This window comes from Ipomoea nil, unplaced genomic scaffold, assembly GCF_001879475.1.
Source record: "Ipomoea nil cultivar Tokyo-kokei standard unplaced genomic scaffold, Asagao_1.1 scaffold0202, whole genome shotgun sequence".
Taxonomy (NCBI): Eukaryota; Viridiplantae; Streptophyta; class Magnoliopsida; order Solanales; family Convolvulaceae; genus Ipomoea; species Ipomoea nil.
Window position 1 is genome coordinate 1,240,464 of NW_017616630.1, and position 18,019 is coordinate 1,258,482.

The 18,019-nt window shown below is 34.1% G+C and overlaps 2 protein-coding genes across 2 annotated transcripts; one reads left to right on the forward strand and one right to left on the reverse strand.

Moving 5' to 3' along the window:
• The first annotated feature begins 312 nt into the window (after positions 1-312).
• On the forward strand, positions 313-1,747 carry LOC109190237. The gene is made up of 2 exons (XM_019340700.1): positions 313-1,406; positions 1,651-1,747. Exons 1-2 carry the CDS (start codon positions 313-315, stop codon positions 1,745-1,747), a joined length of 1,191 nt encoding a protein of 396 aa, XP_019196245.1.
• Positions 1,748-11,676: 9,929 nt separating this feature from the next.
• On the reverse strand, positions 11,677-12,826 carry LOC109190675. The gene is made up of 2 exons (XM_019341232.1): positions 12,236-12,826; positions 11,677-11,889 (listed from the first exon to the last, which is right to left on the reverse strand). The coding sequence occupies exons 1-2, from the start codon at positions 12,465-12,467 to the stop codon at positions 11,819-11,821; spliced, it is 303 nt and encodes a 100-aa protein (XP_019196777.1). The 5' UTR covers positions 12,468-12,826; the 3' UTR covers positions 11,677-11,818.
• Positions 12,827-18,019: the final 5,193 nt, after the last annotated feature.

The window sequence follows — 18,019 nt, forward strand, 5'->3', positions numbered from 1 at the left end:
ATTAGTGGGGACCAGTTCTACTTAAATAAAGGGAAAATCGCATGTACGGGGAACTTGAAGTAGGGTTGTATGTATATTTTTGACATGTGCACTGGGTTGGGTTTCAGAGTTATTGCTTAGTGGGGACCAGTTGTTGTTGGTTACTTTGTTGTAGCCACATGGGGACCATAGGTAGTGCACTGGTTGTGTCTTTATTGTACTGTGAATAGCTCATCCAATTTTTGACTGCAAAACTGTAAAATTGACACTGAATTTAAATTCATGCTTTATTGTGATGAATTAAAGAGAAGTAATCCTGGGAGTACTGTCAAGATGAAGCTTGATAGTCAGTTTAGTGTTAATGGCAAACCTAGGTTTCTTAGATTGTATGTTTGCTTTGCAGCTTGCAAAGAAGGATTTCTAAGAGGATGTAGACCTATTTTTGGGTTGGATGGATGCCATTTGAAGGGTAGTCAGAAGAGAGGGCAACTGTTAAGTGCTATTGGTCTTGATGGAGATAATTGCATGTTTCCTATAGCCTTTGCTGTTGTTGAGGGAGAATTAAAGGAAAGTTGGACATGGTTTTTAAAACTGCTGGACAATGATTTGAACATAGGAAGTAATCCTCATGCCTGGACTATAATATCAGATAAACAAAAAGGTCTGTTACCAGCTGTTGAAGAATTGTTTACTGGATTGGAGCAAAGGTTCTGTGTAAGGCATATGCATGCCAATTTTCTGAAGGATGGCTTTACTGGAAATGTTCTGAAGTTAAAATTGTGGGCTGTGTGTAAAGCTACAACTGAGGCAGATTTTAAAAGGTATATGGAGGAATTAAAGGAAGAAAATGACAAAGCTGCTGAGTGGTTGGCTGCCAGAGATCCTAGGCATTACTGTAGGGCATTTTTTAGCACTTTTCCAAAGTGTGATATGCTTTTGAATAATTTGTGTGAGTCCTGGAATAGCACTATTTTGAGTTTGAGGGACAAGCCTATCCTAACCATGGTTGATAAGATAAGGATTTATCTAATGACTAGAATGCAAAAGAATAGAGACAAAATGAAAACTTATCAACATAAAATCTGTCCCAAAATCAGAAAGTGTCTAGAAGATGCAAAAGATATGTCAGCTAGGTATAGTACTTATAAGTCACATGATAATATATACCAAGTTGATGATCAGAATTTCAAGACCTTCAAGGTGGATTTATCCCAAAGACAGTGCAGCTGTAGAGGATGGGATCTGACTGGCATTCCTTGCAGTCATGGTGTAGCAGCTATAAGGAAACAAAGAGAAAGCCCTGAAGATTATGTGCATCAATGTTATACAGTTGAGACTTATTTGACAGCTTATGAACCTGCAATACTTCCCATTCAGTCTTCAGATTTATGGGTTAAATCAGATCTTCCAGCACCAATTCCCCCAAAGTATAAGGCACAACCTGGTAGGCCTAAAAAAAAGAGAAAGATAGATTCAATTCAAGAGAGCAAGCAACAGAATAGTCAAGTCAGAACAAAGAAACTAGGGGAGGTGAAGAGATGCAGAGTGTGTGGACTGACAGGGCATAATAAAACTACTTGCAAGGCTAAAACTCCACAGGTTGTGTTATTACTTGAGTTTAAATTTCTGTGTTATTAATTGACTGTTGAAACTAATATTATCATCTTATAGGCATCTGAAAGAGTTGAAGAGATTGATCAGCATGTTGATGTTGAAGGGCAGTTTGAAGAGCAAGGTGATGTTGAAGGGCAGTGGCGAGCTGTCGTAGGCTCCCAAATTAAAACCTTACAAACGTAGTAGCGGGAGTAAGGATCGATCCCACGAGGAGTAACTAGTTTAACTGTTGTGCTCAAATTAAAGGTAGGGGGTTTGGAATATATCGAGAATAAAGATAAAATAAAAGAGAATTTAAATAAACAAGAAATTTAATTGAACGAATAAAGCAATGAAAACAATATATTGAAAACACTCAGAATAGAAAACCTTGGTTAGTAAAGATCCACCATCGGAATATAACACTGATCATTGATTCATAAAGCAATTAATATGCAATTGAATATTTGTCGTGAAATTATTTCATTTCCGTTTTCCCTTAGTTGTAGGTAACTAAAGCACACGCGGTTTAATTACCCCTAACTATTAAATAACCTAAGACAAGCGCTATAGATTTAATTTAATAGCAGCAATAGGAACTAGGAAAACCGACAAACTAAATAACACAAGCACAAGCGGTTGCATTTAATTTAGGAAAATATTCTACCCGAGTCCAATTATCACTAAGCCGTCAATAATTAACCCAGTTGCTACTGAATATTAGAATAATTTGTAGCACAACATTATCTAATATAGCAAATAATTATATCAAGTAAATAACTAGTAGGCCTCCCTAGCAATTAAATGATACAACTATTCAAATAACTTAGAAGAATATTTAATACCCAAATGCATAAAAATTATATAATAAAAATAAATAAATAATCTTACAGCATAATCAATTCCGGAGCTTCAATTCACTAAACCAAGCTAAAGAAATTAGCAATGAATGGACATTGATAACAGCTTTACAGAATAATCGAGAGGGGAAGAATGAACGTTTTACAATGCTATTGCTACCATCTATTTATACTATTTCCAATATGAACTCCAATCATTTTCTAACCATCCAATTTCCTATTTTGGTGTCGCACGATCAGGCCTTCCGACAATGCCTCACAAATTGAGGTCGAAATTTACGTAGCAATTGAATAATTCCTTCTTCGGCGTTCTGCACAATGAAAATAAGAAACAAACAATTATTTTATTTATTTTGTCTTCAACTTTGCATTCTAAGACTTAATTGGGCCACCATATAATATAATGGACTTTAAGCTTAAAATAAAAGAAAGGAATTGGGCTAAAAATATTTGGGTTCAAAACTTAAATTATTAACTAAATATTATTATAATACTTGTTTAACTAATTTTCTTACTAAACTCTAAAAAGAAATAATTATTAAATATTTATAAATAACTAATGCAAAATTATTATAAAGATGTACCTAAAATATGAGTGTAAAATATGCCTATCAAATTCCCCCACACTAAAACATTTGCTTGTCCCCAAGCAAACATATTATTTGTGAAGTAAATTGAAATGAAATTCCAAAAATTCATAACACTTCATGAGCAACAATCTGAAGCACCCTGCAATTAATAAGTTAGCATTCCTAGTTGAAAATGAAGAAAACTAAATAAGTAAGCCCTCACAGGAATATCACTCATCACTCAAGTGTTTGATCGGTATAGATTTCGCTCAAGTTCATTCCTATAAAATTGCTCTACCATAGGCTTGCATATCTTTTCAATCACCACTACAAGAGTCATGCATGACACAAATCATAAGGACTTTTCACAGGTTGTAATGGGGCTAGGGTTAAGGTAGGGAATATTTAGGAAAGTAGCTTAAACAAAAGCTTTCAAACTAGAGGAGTAAATAAATACAAATAATCCAAGATACTTGCTCAACACCAAGTATAGAATGCTTCCTCAGTATTACCAGAATTTCCCCTTTCTTCATTTATTTAGAAGTAACTTCAACTCAAAATCAATTGCTGATTCTTTCTCATTTTCTCATAAATTTTCAGCAATATTTTTCTTTTTCAAACATATATTCTCCATTTTTTTCATTTTTTCAATTTTTCAATTTCCATATTTTTTGGAATCATGAATTGTCTTCATTTTCTTTTTCATAGAAGACCAGTGACAAATCGGCAATGAAGATACAACCTACCTCATTCTCCATCATATTAACACAAGAAAGTGACCTCCCCCACACTTCTTCCTCACAACCTCACGTAGATTACACGAATAATTCAAAATTTGCTCCACTAGTTATTCAGCTGGGTGAAGGCATTATTTTTAGATATAAAAGGCTTGTAATGTGGTTCAAAATAAAGAAAAGAATGGCCATAAAGCTCAAAATGGTTAACAAGGGGGAATAAATCATAGGACAAACCGGTTATTTGGCTAGTGAGGCTCAAGATCAAATAATGGCCTTAATCACACTTGAATCATGCATGGTCTAATTAGCTTTAAAAGAGAATCAATGCAAGTTCTAGAGAAACAAAATTATGGAAGAAATCGCACAATAGAAACAAAATAAGACCGAAGTGTCAGTCAATGGCTCAAAACACTCACATGTTTATTGCTTACTTAATATAGCCACTACATATCAAACAGGAAATGCTAACAAACTAATCACAACTTGCCAAACTATTTATTCAATCATGTTATGAATTCCAAGAAGGAAAAAAAGTGTAATAATTTTTTTTTCAAAATAATACTTATTTTGCATAAAATACTAGTAAAATATTTGTGAAATGTTTTTTGAAAATTTTGACATAAGCAAACAAATAATAAAACTAAATTCTCTCCCCCCACACTTATTATCAACAGTGTCCTCAATGTTGAATAAAAAAGCACAGAAAAAGGGTTATTGAATGAGAATATGGAATAAAAAAAATGGAATGAACACACCTTAGGTTACCTCCCAAACAGCGCCTTTGTTTATCGTCGTTGGCTCGAATTATGATATTTCTTTAAATTTCCATCGTCTTTTTGAGTACCTTCGATGATTATGAATATTCAAAGAAACAGCCCCTTCATGCAGATTAGTACTCAAAGATGTTATTATTTCTTTCTTTTTCATTCGAAGCAATTTCATCAAATGTAACAAAGTTCACAGAATCAACAAAAATTGCAAGATTATCATCACTAGGAGATTTCATGGTATCATAAATATTAAAAGTCACAAGTTTACCATTAGACTCCATAGTAAGCATACCACTATGAATATCAATATTTGTTTTTGCAGTTTTTAAGAATGGCCTTCCTAACAAAATATGATTATTATTTTTCATATCAAGCACATAAAAATCAGCAGGAAAAACCAAGTTATCAACTTCAACAATCAAATCCTCAATCACACCCCTAGGATATGTAGTAGATCCATCAGCCAATTGAATTATTATACTAGATTTATTCAGGGGTCCAAGATTCAAAGAAGCATAAACAGAATATGGCATGACATTAATAGAAGCTCCTAAATCTAACATAGCATTTTCAAATTTCACCCCACTTATCATGCATGGAATAGTAAACATACCTGGGTCTTTGCACTTTTCAGGAAGATCGCTTTGACTAGCCATAGAGACATTCTCTTGCACTTTCACTTTCTTAATTCTTTCATTATTTCGTTTCTTTTTCATAGTGTGTACCTCTTTTAGAAAATTTGCATAGCGAGGTACTTTTTCTATAGAATCTAAAAGTGGTTTATTAGCATCACATTCACGAAAGGTCTCATACAGATCATTATTTGAGTTTCCTCTTATTGGTTCTAAAAGAGCTTGAGGAAATGGGGGTACTGGTTCATAATCAGAAAAAGAAGAAAGCTTACCTTGGGACTTCTCTTTATTGTTGGCAATGATTCCTGCACTTATTTCCTTATTTGAAGCAACATTCTTTTCCAGCGACATACTTTCAACATTAATTGCACTTACATTCTCTTTAGGATTAACAACTGTTTGAGAGGGTAGTTTGCCAGAACTCTGTGCTTCCAACCGACTAACCGTAGTTGCAAGTTGGCCCATTTGTCTTTCCAAGTTTTGAATACTAGCCTTTGTTTCTTGAATACTAGCTCTTGTCTCTTGTTGGAATAGTTGTGTTTCTTGTTGAAACTGCAAAGTGTTAGTAGCAAGAGATTTAACAATATCTTCTATATTCGTACCTGAGCTAAAGTTTTGGGTTGGTTGTTGTCTTGAAGGAAATGGTTGTCTGTACTGCTGAAAATTGGAACGATTCTGAACAAACTGGTTCCCTTGTGAGTTCCCATAGCTAAGGTTTGGGTGATCCCTCCATCCAGGATTATATGTATTGGAAAACGGATCATACTTACCTTGAGGTTGTCCAGGAAAACCTCCAGCCATGTTGACTTGTTCAATATGTTCTTCTTGAAGAGTTGGGCAGGTATCAGTTTGGTGCCCAACTACCGAGCAAATTCCACATGCTTTTACAGTTTGCATATTGCCTACTGCTAATTGACGGACAAGAGTAGTTAAACCAGAAATTTGTTGTTCAAGAACAGAAATATTTACCTCATTCACATGCTTAGACGGTTGGACTATTCTATTGCCAAACTGTTGAGAATTTGCAGCCATGTTCGCAATTAGAGTTCTTGCAGCGTCTGATGTCTTGTCAACTAAAGCACCACCGCTCGCGGCATCAATCATGTTCCTATCAGTCGGAAAAAGTCCTTCATAAAAGTATTGAATGAGTAATTGATCACTGATTTGATGGTGTGGGCAGCTTGCACATAACTTTTTGAAACGCTCCCAATATTCATACAATGACTCTCCATTGTTTTGCCTTATACCACAGATTTCCTTTCTAATGTTGGCCGCCCTTGAAGCTGGGAAATATTTTTCAAGGAATAGTGTCTTTAAGTTATTCCATGTGGTGACGCTTCCGGAGGGTAAATAATATAGCCAATCCTTCGCTGAATCTTTCAAAGAAAATGGGAAGGCTCTCAACTTGATTTGTTCTTCAGTAACCCCTGTGGGTTTCATACTTGAACACACCACATGGAATTCCTTTAAGTGTTTGTGAGGATCTTCACCTGCAAGTCCATGAAAAGAAGGCAAAAGATGAATTAATCCAGATTTTAATTCAAATTGTACATTGGCACCTAGAGCAGGAAACGTGATGCATAAAGGTTGCTGATCTAAATTTGGAGCTCCAAGCTCTTTTAAAGTCCGATTTTGAGTCATGGGTTCCTCTTCTAAATCAGAATTGGTAGAATCGGTAGCCAGATCACTAAACTCCAATTTCCTCAAAACTTGTTTCCTCCACCTGCGTACAGTTCATTCAATTTCTGGATTGTATGGCAGGACTTCTTTGTTAGCAGATCGAGTTATGGGCATAAACAAAAAGAAAATATATTGCAGCAATTATGTAAAAGTAACGAAAGAAAAGATTTTTTTAAAAAAAATTTTTATGGGACAAATTAACGAGAAAAACAAATAAACAAATAAATAATTAAATAAACACAAAATAAACAAGAAAATCTCCCCGGCAACGGCGCCAAAATTTGGCGAGCTGTCGTAGGCTCCCAAATTAAAACCTTACAAACGTAGTAGCGGGAGTAAGGATCGATCCCACGAGGAGTAACTAGTTTAACTTTTGTGCTCAAATTAAAGGTAGGGGGGTTTGGAATATATCGAGAATAAAGATAAAATAAAAGAGAATTTGAATAAACAAGAAATTTAATTGAACGAATAAAGCAATGAAAACAATATATTGAAAACACTCAGAATAGAAAACCTTGGTTAGTAAAGATCCACCACCGGAATATAACACTGATCATTGATTCATAAAGCAATTAATATGCAATTGAATATTTGTCGTGAAATTATTTCATTTCCGTTTTCCCTTAGTTGTAGGTAACTAAAGCACACGCGGTTTAATTACCCCTAACTATTAAATAACCTAAGACAAGCGCTATAGATTTAATTTAATAGCAGCAATAGGAACTAGGAAAACCGACAAACTAAATAACACAAGCACAAGCGGTTGCATTTAATTTAGGAAAATATTCTACCCGAGTCCAATTATCACTAAGCCGTCAATAATTAACCCAGTTGCTACTGAATATTAGAATAATTTGTAGCACAACATTATCTAATATAGCAAATAATTATATCAAGTAAATAACTAGTAGGCCTCCCTAGCAATTAAATGATACAACTATTCAAATAACTTAGAAGAATATTTAATACCCAAATGCATAAAAATTATATAATAAAAATAAATAAATAATCTTACAGCATAATCAATTCCGGAGCTTCAATTCACTAAACCAAGCTAAAGAAATTAGCAATGAATGGACATTGATAACAGCTTTACAGAATAATCGAGAGGGGAAGAATGAACGTTTTACAATGCTATTGCTACCATCTATTTATACTATTTCCAATATGAACTCCAATCATTTTCTAACCATCCAATTTCCTATTTTGGTGTCGCACGATCAGGCCTTCCGACAATGCCTCACAAATTGAGGTCGAAATTTACGTAGCAATTGAATAATTCCTTCTTCGCCGTTCTGCACAATGAAAATAAGAAACAAACAATTATTTTATTTATTTTGTCTTCAACTTTGCATTCTAAGACTTAATTGGGCCACCATATAATATAATGGACTTTAAGCTTAAAATAAAAGAAAGGAATTGGGCTAAAAATATTTGGGTTCAAAACTTAAATTATTAACTAAATATTATTATAATACTTGTTTAACTAATTTTCTTACTAAACTCTAAAAAGAAATAATTATTAAATATTTATAAATAACTAATGCAAAATTATTATAAAGATGTACCTAAAATATGAGTGTAAAATATGCCTATCAAATTCCCCCACACTAAAACATTTGCTTGTCCCCAAGCAAACATATTGTTTGCGAAGTAAATTGAAATGAAATTCCAAAAATTCATAACACTTCATGAGCAACAATCTGAAGCACCCTGCAATTAATAAGTTAGCATTCCTAGTTGAAAATGAAGAAAACTAAATAAGTAAGCCCTCACAGGAATATCACTCATCACTCAAGTGTTTGATCGGTATAGATTTCGCTCAAGTTCATTCCTATAAAATTGCTCTACCATAGGCTTGCATATCTTTTCAATCACCACTACAAGAGTCATGCATGACACAAATCATAAGGACTTTTCACAGGTTGTAATGGGGCTAGGGTTAAGGTAGGGAATATTTAGGAAAGTAGCTTAAACAAAAGCTTTCAAACTAGAGGAGTAAATAAATACAAATAATCCAAGATACTTGCTCAACACCAAGTATAGAATGCTTCCTCAGTATTACCAGAATTTCCCCTTTCTTCATTTATTTAGAAGTAACTTCAACTCAAAATCAATTGCTGATTCTTTCTCATTTTCTCATAAATTTTCAGCAATATTTTTCTTTTTCAAACATATATTCTCCATTTTTTTCATTTTTTCAATTTTTCAATTTCCATATTTTTTGGAATCATGAATTGTCTTCATTTTCTTTTTCATAGAAGACCAGTGACAAATCGGCAATGAAGATACAACCTACCTCATTCTCCATCATATTAACACAAGAAAGTGACCTCCCCCACACTTCTTCCTCACAACCTCACGTAGATTACACGAATAATTCAAAATTTGCTCCACTAGTTATTCAGCTGGGTGAAGGCATTATTTTTAGATATAAAAGGCTTGTAATGTGGTTCAAAATAAAGAAAAGAATGGCCATAAAGCTCAAAAAGAATCTATTATGACTCTATTATGCTAGCAGTTTAACAGTGAGCCCCTTTGAAATAGACTACTCAGCACATTTGGTTATTTAACTCCAAGCCAATGGTCATTTCAGTATTAGCAATGAATCTATCATCTAACTTCCAGCCACTATGCTCACCTATTATGTACTCATTTGGTCATTTACCTTCCAGCCACTGTACATAACATGCATTAATTCAATAATCCAAACAGACAATAGATTACATAACTTGCATTAATTCAATAATCCAAACAGACAATAGATTACATAACTTGCATTAATTCAATAATCCAAACTGACAATAGAGTTCATAAGCATTAAAATTCCCAAGTTTTTACAAACATTACGCATTAAAATTCCTAAGCCAATTGTAGAAGCTTTTCACTTGGATCAACACTTGTCATCCAAAGCCTAAAACAAAGAAAACCAACCACAATTCCAAATCCAAAACCATACAAAAATTGAAATTTTGAAGTCAGAGTCTTCTTCTTAAGCTGGACAGTTTTCTCATCAATCACTACTTGAAGCCTTTGCATTTCACTCTCTTGCTTATCTAACCTCTTCAATAAACCTCGAATCACTTTAGACACATGGTCAGCGACATCGGAGTCCAACCATTGAAAATAGCTACAGTGCCCATTCCCCTGCCAATCAAAATCAATAAACAAAGCCAAATTAAATACTCTAACACCTAAGAACAGCTCAAGATTCGTTTATGATGCTTACACGTACTCCATAGCGTGGGCATGATCTAAATCGCTTTCCAGGGTTGGCATAACTCCAGGACATCCTTACCGGAGCGATTTCGCCGCACCAACAACGAACTTCTGGAATCCATTCAACTGAGTCGCACAAACTGTTTGAAGACATGGCCGTGCAATATGAACTTCGTCGTCTTCATAGATTTTGGGAGAATTGGTACGTGAATCAGGGATAATTCGCGGAATGGGAGTAAGAAACGGGTATTGGTTATGGCAGAAATGGTAAGTGAATTGGGGTTAATTCGGTGGAAATAAGGAAAGGGGTTAAAGGGTATTGGAAATTACCATTCTATCCACGCTTTTAACCATGGTCCATGTGAAATTTGACCGGAGGGGCAAATTGACAACGATTTAAAGAACTGGAGGACCCAATTGACTAAAATTGACATTGAGGGACCACATTGCAGATCAGGAAACAATTGAGGGACCAAAAGTGCGATTTTCCCTTTATTTAATGTCATATTGCTAAGTAAAAGCTCTTGTTTTCCAAAATAATTCATTTATGTTCAATTCTTGATCAACTCTTAGCATAAATGTCCATATAAATAGTTTTTTTTTTTGAAAACCAATCCACAGATTGTATTAATGAATCAAAGCTATAATAGCGTCAGGGGGATAGAATCCCAGTACATAGCATGATCCTGAATGAAAGCTAAGGAAGCTAAAGTATGAGCATGTAAATTAACATGTCTAGAGACATAATCCAACGAAATATAACTAAACAGAGACATAAGTGTTTTACACTGATCTATTGTGACCCCAACATACGAATGTATTGGTGAGTCCTGCTGCCGCATAGTCGTTCGTAGTACCATGCAATCCGTAAGTAGACTGCCTGATTTGTTATTCCTTTCCAGTAGCCAGGATAGTGCCTCCTTATATGCCTGTGCCTCTGCCATAAACGGTGAAAAACAAACGGGCAATTTGTCATTTTTTGCCGCTACGAAAGAACCCTCTGGCGAGATCAGTATAATACCGTACTGGCCTCCCCAGTGTCCTGGCGAAAACCCGCATCCACATAACATCTGAGCGTGTTGGTAGGCTTCTAAGCAAAACAGTCCTCCCACAGCTCCCGTGTTCAGAATACACGCACCATCAGGTATTCGGGAGAGAAGTGGTAGACAAAACACTAACCTTTATTCTGCAGGTTTACCATCTTGTGGCAATACCAACGACTATGGCTGGGGATATTCGGGCGATCCTGAAGCTTCCGCTACTACGAGTTAGGTTACTCGTTACTTTAGATTGTGTTAGTCAATTTATTATCTAACATTTGGTATCAAAACCAACTTTAGATTGTGTTAGTCAATTTATTATCTAACATTTGGTATCAAAGCCAAGTTAATTCCTGCCTGGTTGATTAATTAGTGCCAAATATATATTTTGAAAAATATATTTGTTCTTTTGTTTCCTGGAAAAACAACTTTACGAAATTCCATGTTTGTCTAGCATATTACAGTGTATATTTTTTTGAGTAAATACCCAAAATAGTCCCTCGAGTATAGCTAAATTCCCAAATTGGTCCTCAACTTTTGATTTCAACTAATTAAGTCCTTAACTTTTTAATTTTAACACAATTTTGTCCTCCGTTAATGTCACCGTTTAATTGCCGTGAAACTCAAGGACAGAGTTGTAATTTCACATAATTTTTGCATTCTCCCTTCACTTGCTACACTCCCCATCGCTGCAATCATTCCCTCCCACCGAAGCTATAAGATCCTCTAACGTCGATTCCTACATTCCATTTGCTTCCAGCGCTTCCCTCAATCGCTTCTCCTTCCGCAAAGCTCCCCTATTTCGCAATGCTGGCAAGTGTAGTTCTGATTGTTAGCATTCTGGACATTATTTGAAACATGGCTAATGCTACCATTAGGGTCATTTAATGCACCACCAACAGTAGCAGAAATACCACCCCCAATAGGCAGACCACCAACAGTATGAGCATTATTTAATTTTTTGCCCTAACACTAGCATTAGCTACACTAACACTGGAAAAAGCCACAGAAATGGGGGCTTGCACCAAACTAGCATTACCATTAACACTAAGACCATTTTGAACCACGGTCCCTCCACCAACACTTAGAGGATTTTGCAACACATTTCTATGAACCAAATTACCAGCAGAATGGTGTTTAGGATGGGACTCCTTACCTGGCAGAGTCACAACCTCCTTTATAGCCACTCCGAGACCACCGCCACCAGTCCCCCCTTTGCTCACCTCATCTGCTCGCCAGGCGGTGACCGATTGGGCATTAACTCCCGGAAATTCCGAATGTCGCCGATCAACAATCGTAATAGCGACGGGTGGTCTCTGCACATCCCCAACACCAGACAAACCTTCAGAACCTCCATGCATCGGCTGGGACAGCGGCAACGCCTCCATTGACGATGGGGCGATCAGATTCTCAGACTGCGTAGAAGACCTCCGATCATTGACGAGCGACCTCGAAGCCTTCCCAAAACCAGCCAAACCCTCTAAATTTCTGGTCAAAGAAGATATTTTCCGGCACGTTCGGCGGACGGAATCCCCGTGTTACTTCAGCACTGGAGTGATGGTCATTGATCTAGGGAAATGGGGGCAGTCCGGATTTACTTAGCAAACAGGTGAAGGGAGAATGCAAGAACCATGTAAAATTACACCTCTGTCCTTGGATTTCACGGCTATTAAACGCTAACACTAACGGAGGACGAAATTGTGTTAAAATTGAAAAGTTAAGGACTTAATTGGTCGAAATCAAAAGTTAAGAACCAATTTGTGAATTTAGCTATACTCGAGGGACCATTTTGGGTATTTACTCTATTTTTTTTTTTTGGGAAATATGTACTGCTGGGCTGTTTTTCATTTTTTTTTTGGTTTTTATTTTTTTTTTTCGGCAAAGCCTTCTGCGTGGGATTAAGCAGCACCGTGGGGTGGCTGCGGAGCTAAGTACAGCGTCAACCGTTCCAGCCGGAAACACTGCTGTTTTGATTGCATCCGGCGTTGGTCATTGGCGTCGTCCTTGTGAGTGGCGATGTGGATGCAGGAGTACCATTCCAGCCGCGCGAAGAACATGGTGGTGTCGCCGTTGAGGATCCACATAGTCACCCCGTCGACCTTGCCGCAGGTGGGAGACGAGGAGCGGCAGCCCTGCTCTCGTTTCGCAAATTGAAGAAGATACGGCAGAGGCAGCACTGGTTCCGGCCGTCGCTGCATCAGACCTCTTACTTCAGTGGCGTCGTTGCTGGTCTCTATCTTCATCGAGGCAGCGTCGGACGGCTACCTGGAGGTAGATGGTTGGCGGCATTAAAGGATGGTCGCCGGTATCTCTTCCACTTCCAATGCGTAGCAGCAGCGTCGTGGGACGCTTTTGGGGTGGCGACTTCTTCGCCTAAGCTACGTATGGCATTGATGGAGAAATCAACAGTGTCTTCCGTGGAAATCGACGGAACAGAGAGAAGATGATTATTGGTAGCGATCTTCCTGGTACGCCTTCTATTATAAAGTGCGATTTCTTTTATTTACCATATATTAATATTTGTCTCATTTAAGAATTACATATTAATTTTGATAAATGGTAATTATATTAAGATTTAATATTACCATATTAATATTATTATCTTAATTAATATCGTAAATTGGTTTGACAAATGATAAATATTAGTAATTGTTTAATTTTGAAATAATAATGCCCTTTAGTTATTCTTTAAATTTTGACATTAAAATTTTCAAATTTAGATTAATTGTGGCATTATTTGTGATTGAATTGTTGTCGTTATTAGTTCAATTACCGCCATTCATGTCACAATTAAATTATTATTCATTTTTGAGCAAATAGTAAGTTTTGATTTGCTATTTGAATTTTAATTTAATATTGAGAGTTGTATTAATGCCTTTTAGTTTTCTCTCAATTTATGAATTATATTCACAATTAAATTATTATTCAATTTTGAGCAAATATTAAGTATTAAATTTGCTACTTGAATTTTAATTTAATATTGATGTGCATATTAAATTGCTTGAATTATTGCAATTTATTTAGTATTTATGAGTTAATAATATATTAATATACAAAATCCAAAGCATGCTTTGTATATTCATAAATTATTTTATTATAATTGTACATTTAGAAAATCATATATTAAGGTTGGATATAGCATATTATTAACTCATGGCCTATATATTAAATATCCTTCAATTTTGGATCCTTAGGCTAATTTTGGACATTATAGCCTATTAAGACGGCTTGTTTGGTTTCTCATTTAATTTTGAGCATATTTTAGTCCTATTTGTCACTTGGGACTTTAAAACCTATTTTGAACAAGCTATTTAGGACCTATCTGGGTCATTAAAATATGGATTCCACCTCTTTGATTGATATGTTAATAATAATTGTAGCATTTTTTTAATTTGATTATAACATGTTTATTAAGTTTTAATTATTACTAACTACCGTATTTTGTTAACGGTATTTATCGTTGGTAATAATATAAAGTTTGGATCTATTTCAACACTAGACCATTTATTATTCATGTTATAATTAACTTAGGCACTAAGGTTCATGGGCATTAAGGTTCATGGGCCTGACTTAAGCAATTTGGTGCTATAATTATTATCTTTGCTTGATTTTGAGTCATTAAGTGTTTAAGGATTACAATTACCATTTGAAGCCATTAAGAATTATAATTATTGTTTTTGGCCATTAAGAATTATAACTATTATTTAAGTTGATTGTGTTTTTTCATCTATTAATAATTTTCAGGGCCTTAACAATAATATTAAGTTGATTGCCTTTACATTGGTAATCTGGTTATACCTTAATTTTAGTCTCCTTACTCATGGTTAATTATTAGGTGGTAAATTGAGATTAGTATTTGGCATCCCTCAATTACAGTTTTGCATTTATTGTAATTAATTTGCATTATTAATCACTGTTATTAAGTTGAGAGGCTAATCTCATTTATTACATTTCGTAATAATTATTCATTCATGGTAATTTACTATATTTGGCACATTGGTAAGATTATCCATGTCACTTCATTTTTCCATTATTATTAATAATGGTAATTAAGTGTTACCAATGAACTGTTACGTACCATTGGGCGATTCATTGATATTACTAGCATCGACGAGTCAACTAAACTCTCCACGAAGGTGGGAGATTTTGGAGGTTTTCTTCGCTATCGAGGTTAGTGCTATTGATAGATGCGGTTTGAATCATTACGGTACGTAAATCATTAATTACAGTTTACAGTTTATTATTATTGGTAACTACTGTTATAACTGTTAACCATTTTGAAATAGTCACTCCTTCAGAATATGGAGGCATTAAGATTACTATGTTTGTCATTATTAAATGTTAATGGTGATTATAATACTCCTTATTACTATCAATATTTTAATTAATGATAACATCATTTTTATGGTATTATGTCATGAATTTTCAAAGTGATTTATGTGGCATTTATTTTCGGACTTAAGTTTTATTAAATTTTAAAGCTATATCCGGAAATGTCTTAAAGGTTAACGGTTTTAGCTATTGTTTTTTCATATTTAGTCTCCAAATTAATATAATAATATTATTAATGACTATTTATTGCTTTTTTGGTTTATTTGCAATTTTTGCCATTAATAATACTATTAATTGAGTTTTGAAGAGTGCTTTTAAATCAATTCAAATTTTGGAAAAACATGTTTTCTAGGCAATCTATCACATAATTTATTTAGTATTTGAATTATGATTTTAGATGTTATTGCCCACATTTAGTTAAGTATGAATAATTGAATACACATTTGGTGTTTTTCATACTCTTTAGATTGTTTTATGCTTTTAATCACATTAAGTGTATAATATTAAGTTTATTATGCAATTAGGATTCGTGAATTTTTTTATTCACGAATAAAACATATACTATGGCTTGATATTTGTGACTTCAGCCTGTTCCTCACAAATTTGATTTTATGCAATTAAAACTTTTTCACGTGGGCTTATAGTTTTTAACCTTTCAAAGTATATATCTATTGCATTATTATTCAAATTTTGGATTTCTTTTGGTTAGAAATCATATTAGTTTTGAATATTAATTGTATACTTTAAGGTTATTGCTCATATTTAAAATTGTTTTGGTTTATGCAATTTATTTAGAATATATGAGTTTAATATTTGATTTTATGCATACTTGTCCACCGCATAATATTCTGTTTTTTTTTTTTTTTTTTTAAATTATGCAATTTTATTATGCCTTTAGAAATGCATACTTTAGGATGGAGTTATATTAGTTCCTTATTAAGTTGGACCTATGCATAAACTTTAGTTGCGGTAGTGCCTAAATTTAAGGACGTTTAGTCCGTTAATTTAGTTCATTGATTTAAAGCCTTATCCATAGGTGAATCTACAATTTTATAGATCTCCCAAACGGTTTTACTTCAAACATGAGAACGCATGACTTAGGGAAGTTTCTTGGGGAGGAATACTAGTTCTATAGCCCTGGCTTAAAAGCCTTGTTGTTACTAGTCCCCTTGCGACGTACTCTGTCTAAGGAGTTGGTATTTAAACGAGCTTCGTCTCGACCAACTTTCCTGAGAATATACCTAAATAATTGTTTATCATGTGTTGGTTTAATTTGTTTGTTAGGCTTTAAATTCCCCTTTTGCCGAGTGATTACAATTTCTAGATTAATTAAAGAGTAGCCACAACATCTTTGATTTACTAAAAATTGTCTAAAGTCCAAATCACATAAAGATGGCAATGATAAATGTCTAGTGATCTTATAATTTTAATTAGTTGGGGAGTAGCCACAGCATCCTTAATCAGTTAAAATTATATATTGAGTTGTTAGGGTCACATAAAGTTTTAGACATATCAATTGTGATTAATTGTATGTAATATGATGGAATTTAGCCCACATGCAATTTCGTTATATTTGTATGATTAATTAGGATGAAATATTGAACTATGATCATAATTTAGCCCACAGGCAATTATGTATCGGAATATAGTTTAGTAGTTTTATCAGTAATGATAGGAATAAAGAATTTTATTTACTTAATGAATAATTCCCTTCTCTATCATAAAGTTATGATGTAAACTTTAGATCATATTTCTTAATTTGCCCACAGGGATTAAGAAAAGGAACATGGTCTCTTAAGTTTTGTCATAATGGTTGTAATTTATCTAATTGAATTAAAACTTTAGCCCACAGGCAAGTTTTATGTCACTAGATTCTTCAACTCATTTGATAATTGTTTCATCATAAAATTTCAGTTGGATCAAATTGAGTAGAACTTTAGTCCACAGGCAAGTTTTATGTCACTTGATTCTTCTGACTATTTAGTAATTGAGATAAAATACTATCATAAGTGTTTAATTAAATTTAATAGATTTAAAACTTTAGCCCACTGGCAAGTTTTATGTCAATAAATTCATCAACCCATTAGATAATAACTTTATCTCAATTTCTTAGAATTTATAAATTTAGTTCAAATATAATTCTAAGTTTCATGGTTTGCATTGGCAAAACATGTATTTAGTCACTTCCCAAAATTTAGATACACCTTTTATTAATTATTTTTCACGAAGCTTACTTGGTTATTTGGACTAACTATAGTAAGTTGCGTGGTATGATATACCTCTTTTGGATTCCAATAATAAAATGTATCCTTTTGAGCCAGATTCCAACTTGGTTTTGGAAGGCGTATTTTATTAGTTTAGTATGTCCAATTATGGTGGAGAATCATGTCCTCATTAATTATTCATTTAGTTGGACTATAATTGGAACCAAATATTGATTATTTAGTATGCCCAACTAATGGTGGGGAATCATATCTTCATTATTTAGTTGGTCAAATCAATTATGAGTGTTATATCATTAATTTGGCTAAAGAATATCTTAATCAGTGGGAGTGATCATTTAGAAAAAGATCATTAAAATACTCCACTAAAGCTGATGGATTTAATT

What these genes read in the sequence shown, in the direction of transcription:
- LOC109190675 (XM_019341232.1), bottom strand. Translation starts at nt 12,467, where the DNA reads ATGGAGGCGTTGCCGCTGTCCCAGCCGATGCATGGAGGTTCTGAAGGT. An exon ending in GGAGGTTGTGACTCTGCCAG is followed by an intron (nt 11,890 to 12,235) that starts GTAAGGAGTCCC and finishes TACACTTGCCAG; the next exon opens with CATTGCGAAATAGGGGAGCT.
- LOC109190237 (XM_019340700.1), top strand. Translation starts at nt 313, where the DNA reads ATGAAGCTTGATAGTCAGTTTAGTGTTAATGGCAAACCTAGGTTTCTT. An exon ending in CCAGCACCAATTCCCCCAAA is followed by an intron (nt 1,407 to 1,650) that starts GTATAAGGCACA and finishes ATCATCTTATAG; the next exon opens with GCATCTGAAAGAGTTGAAGA.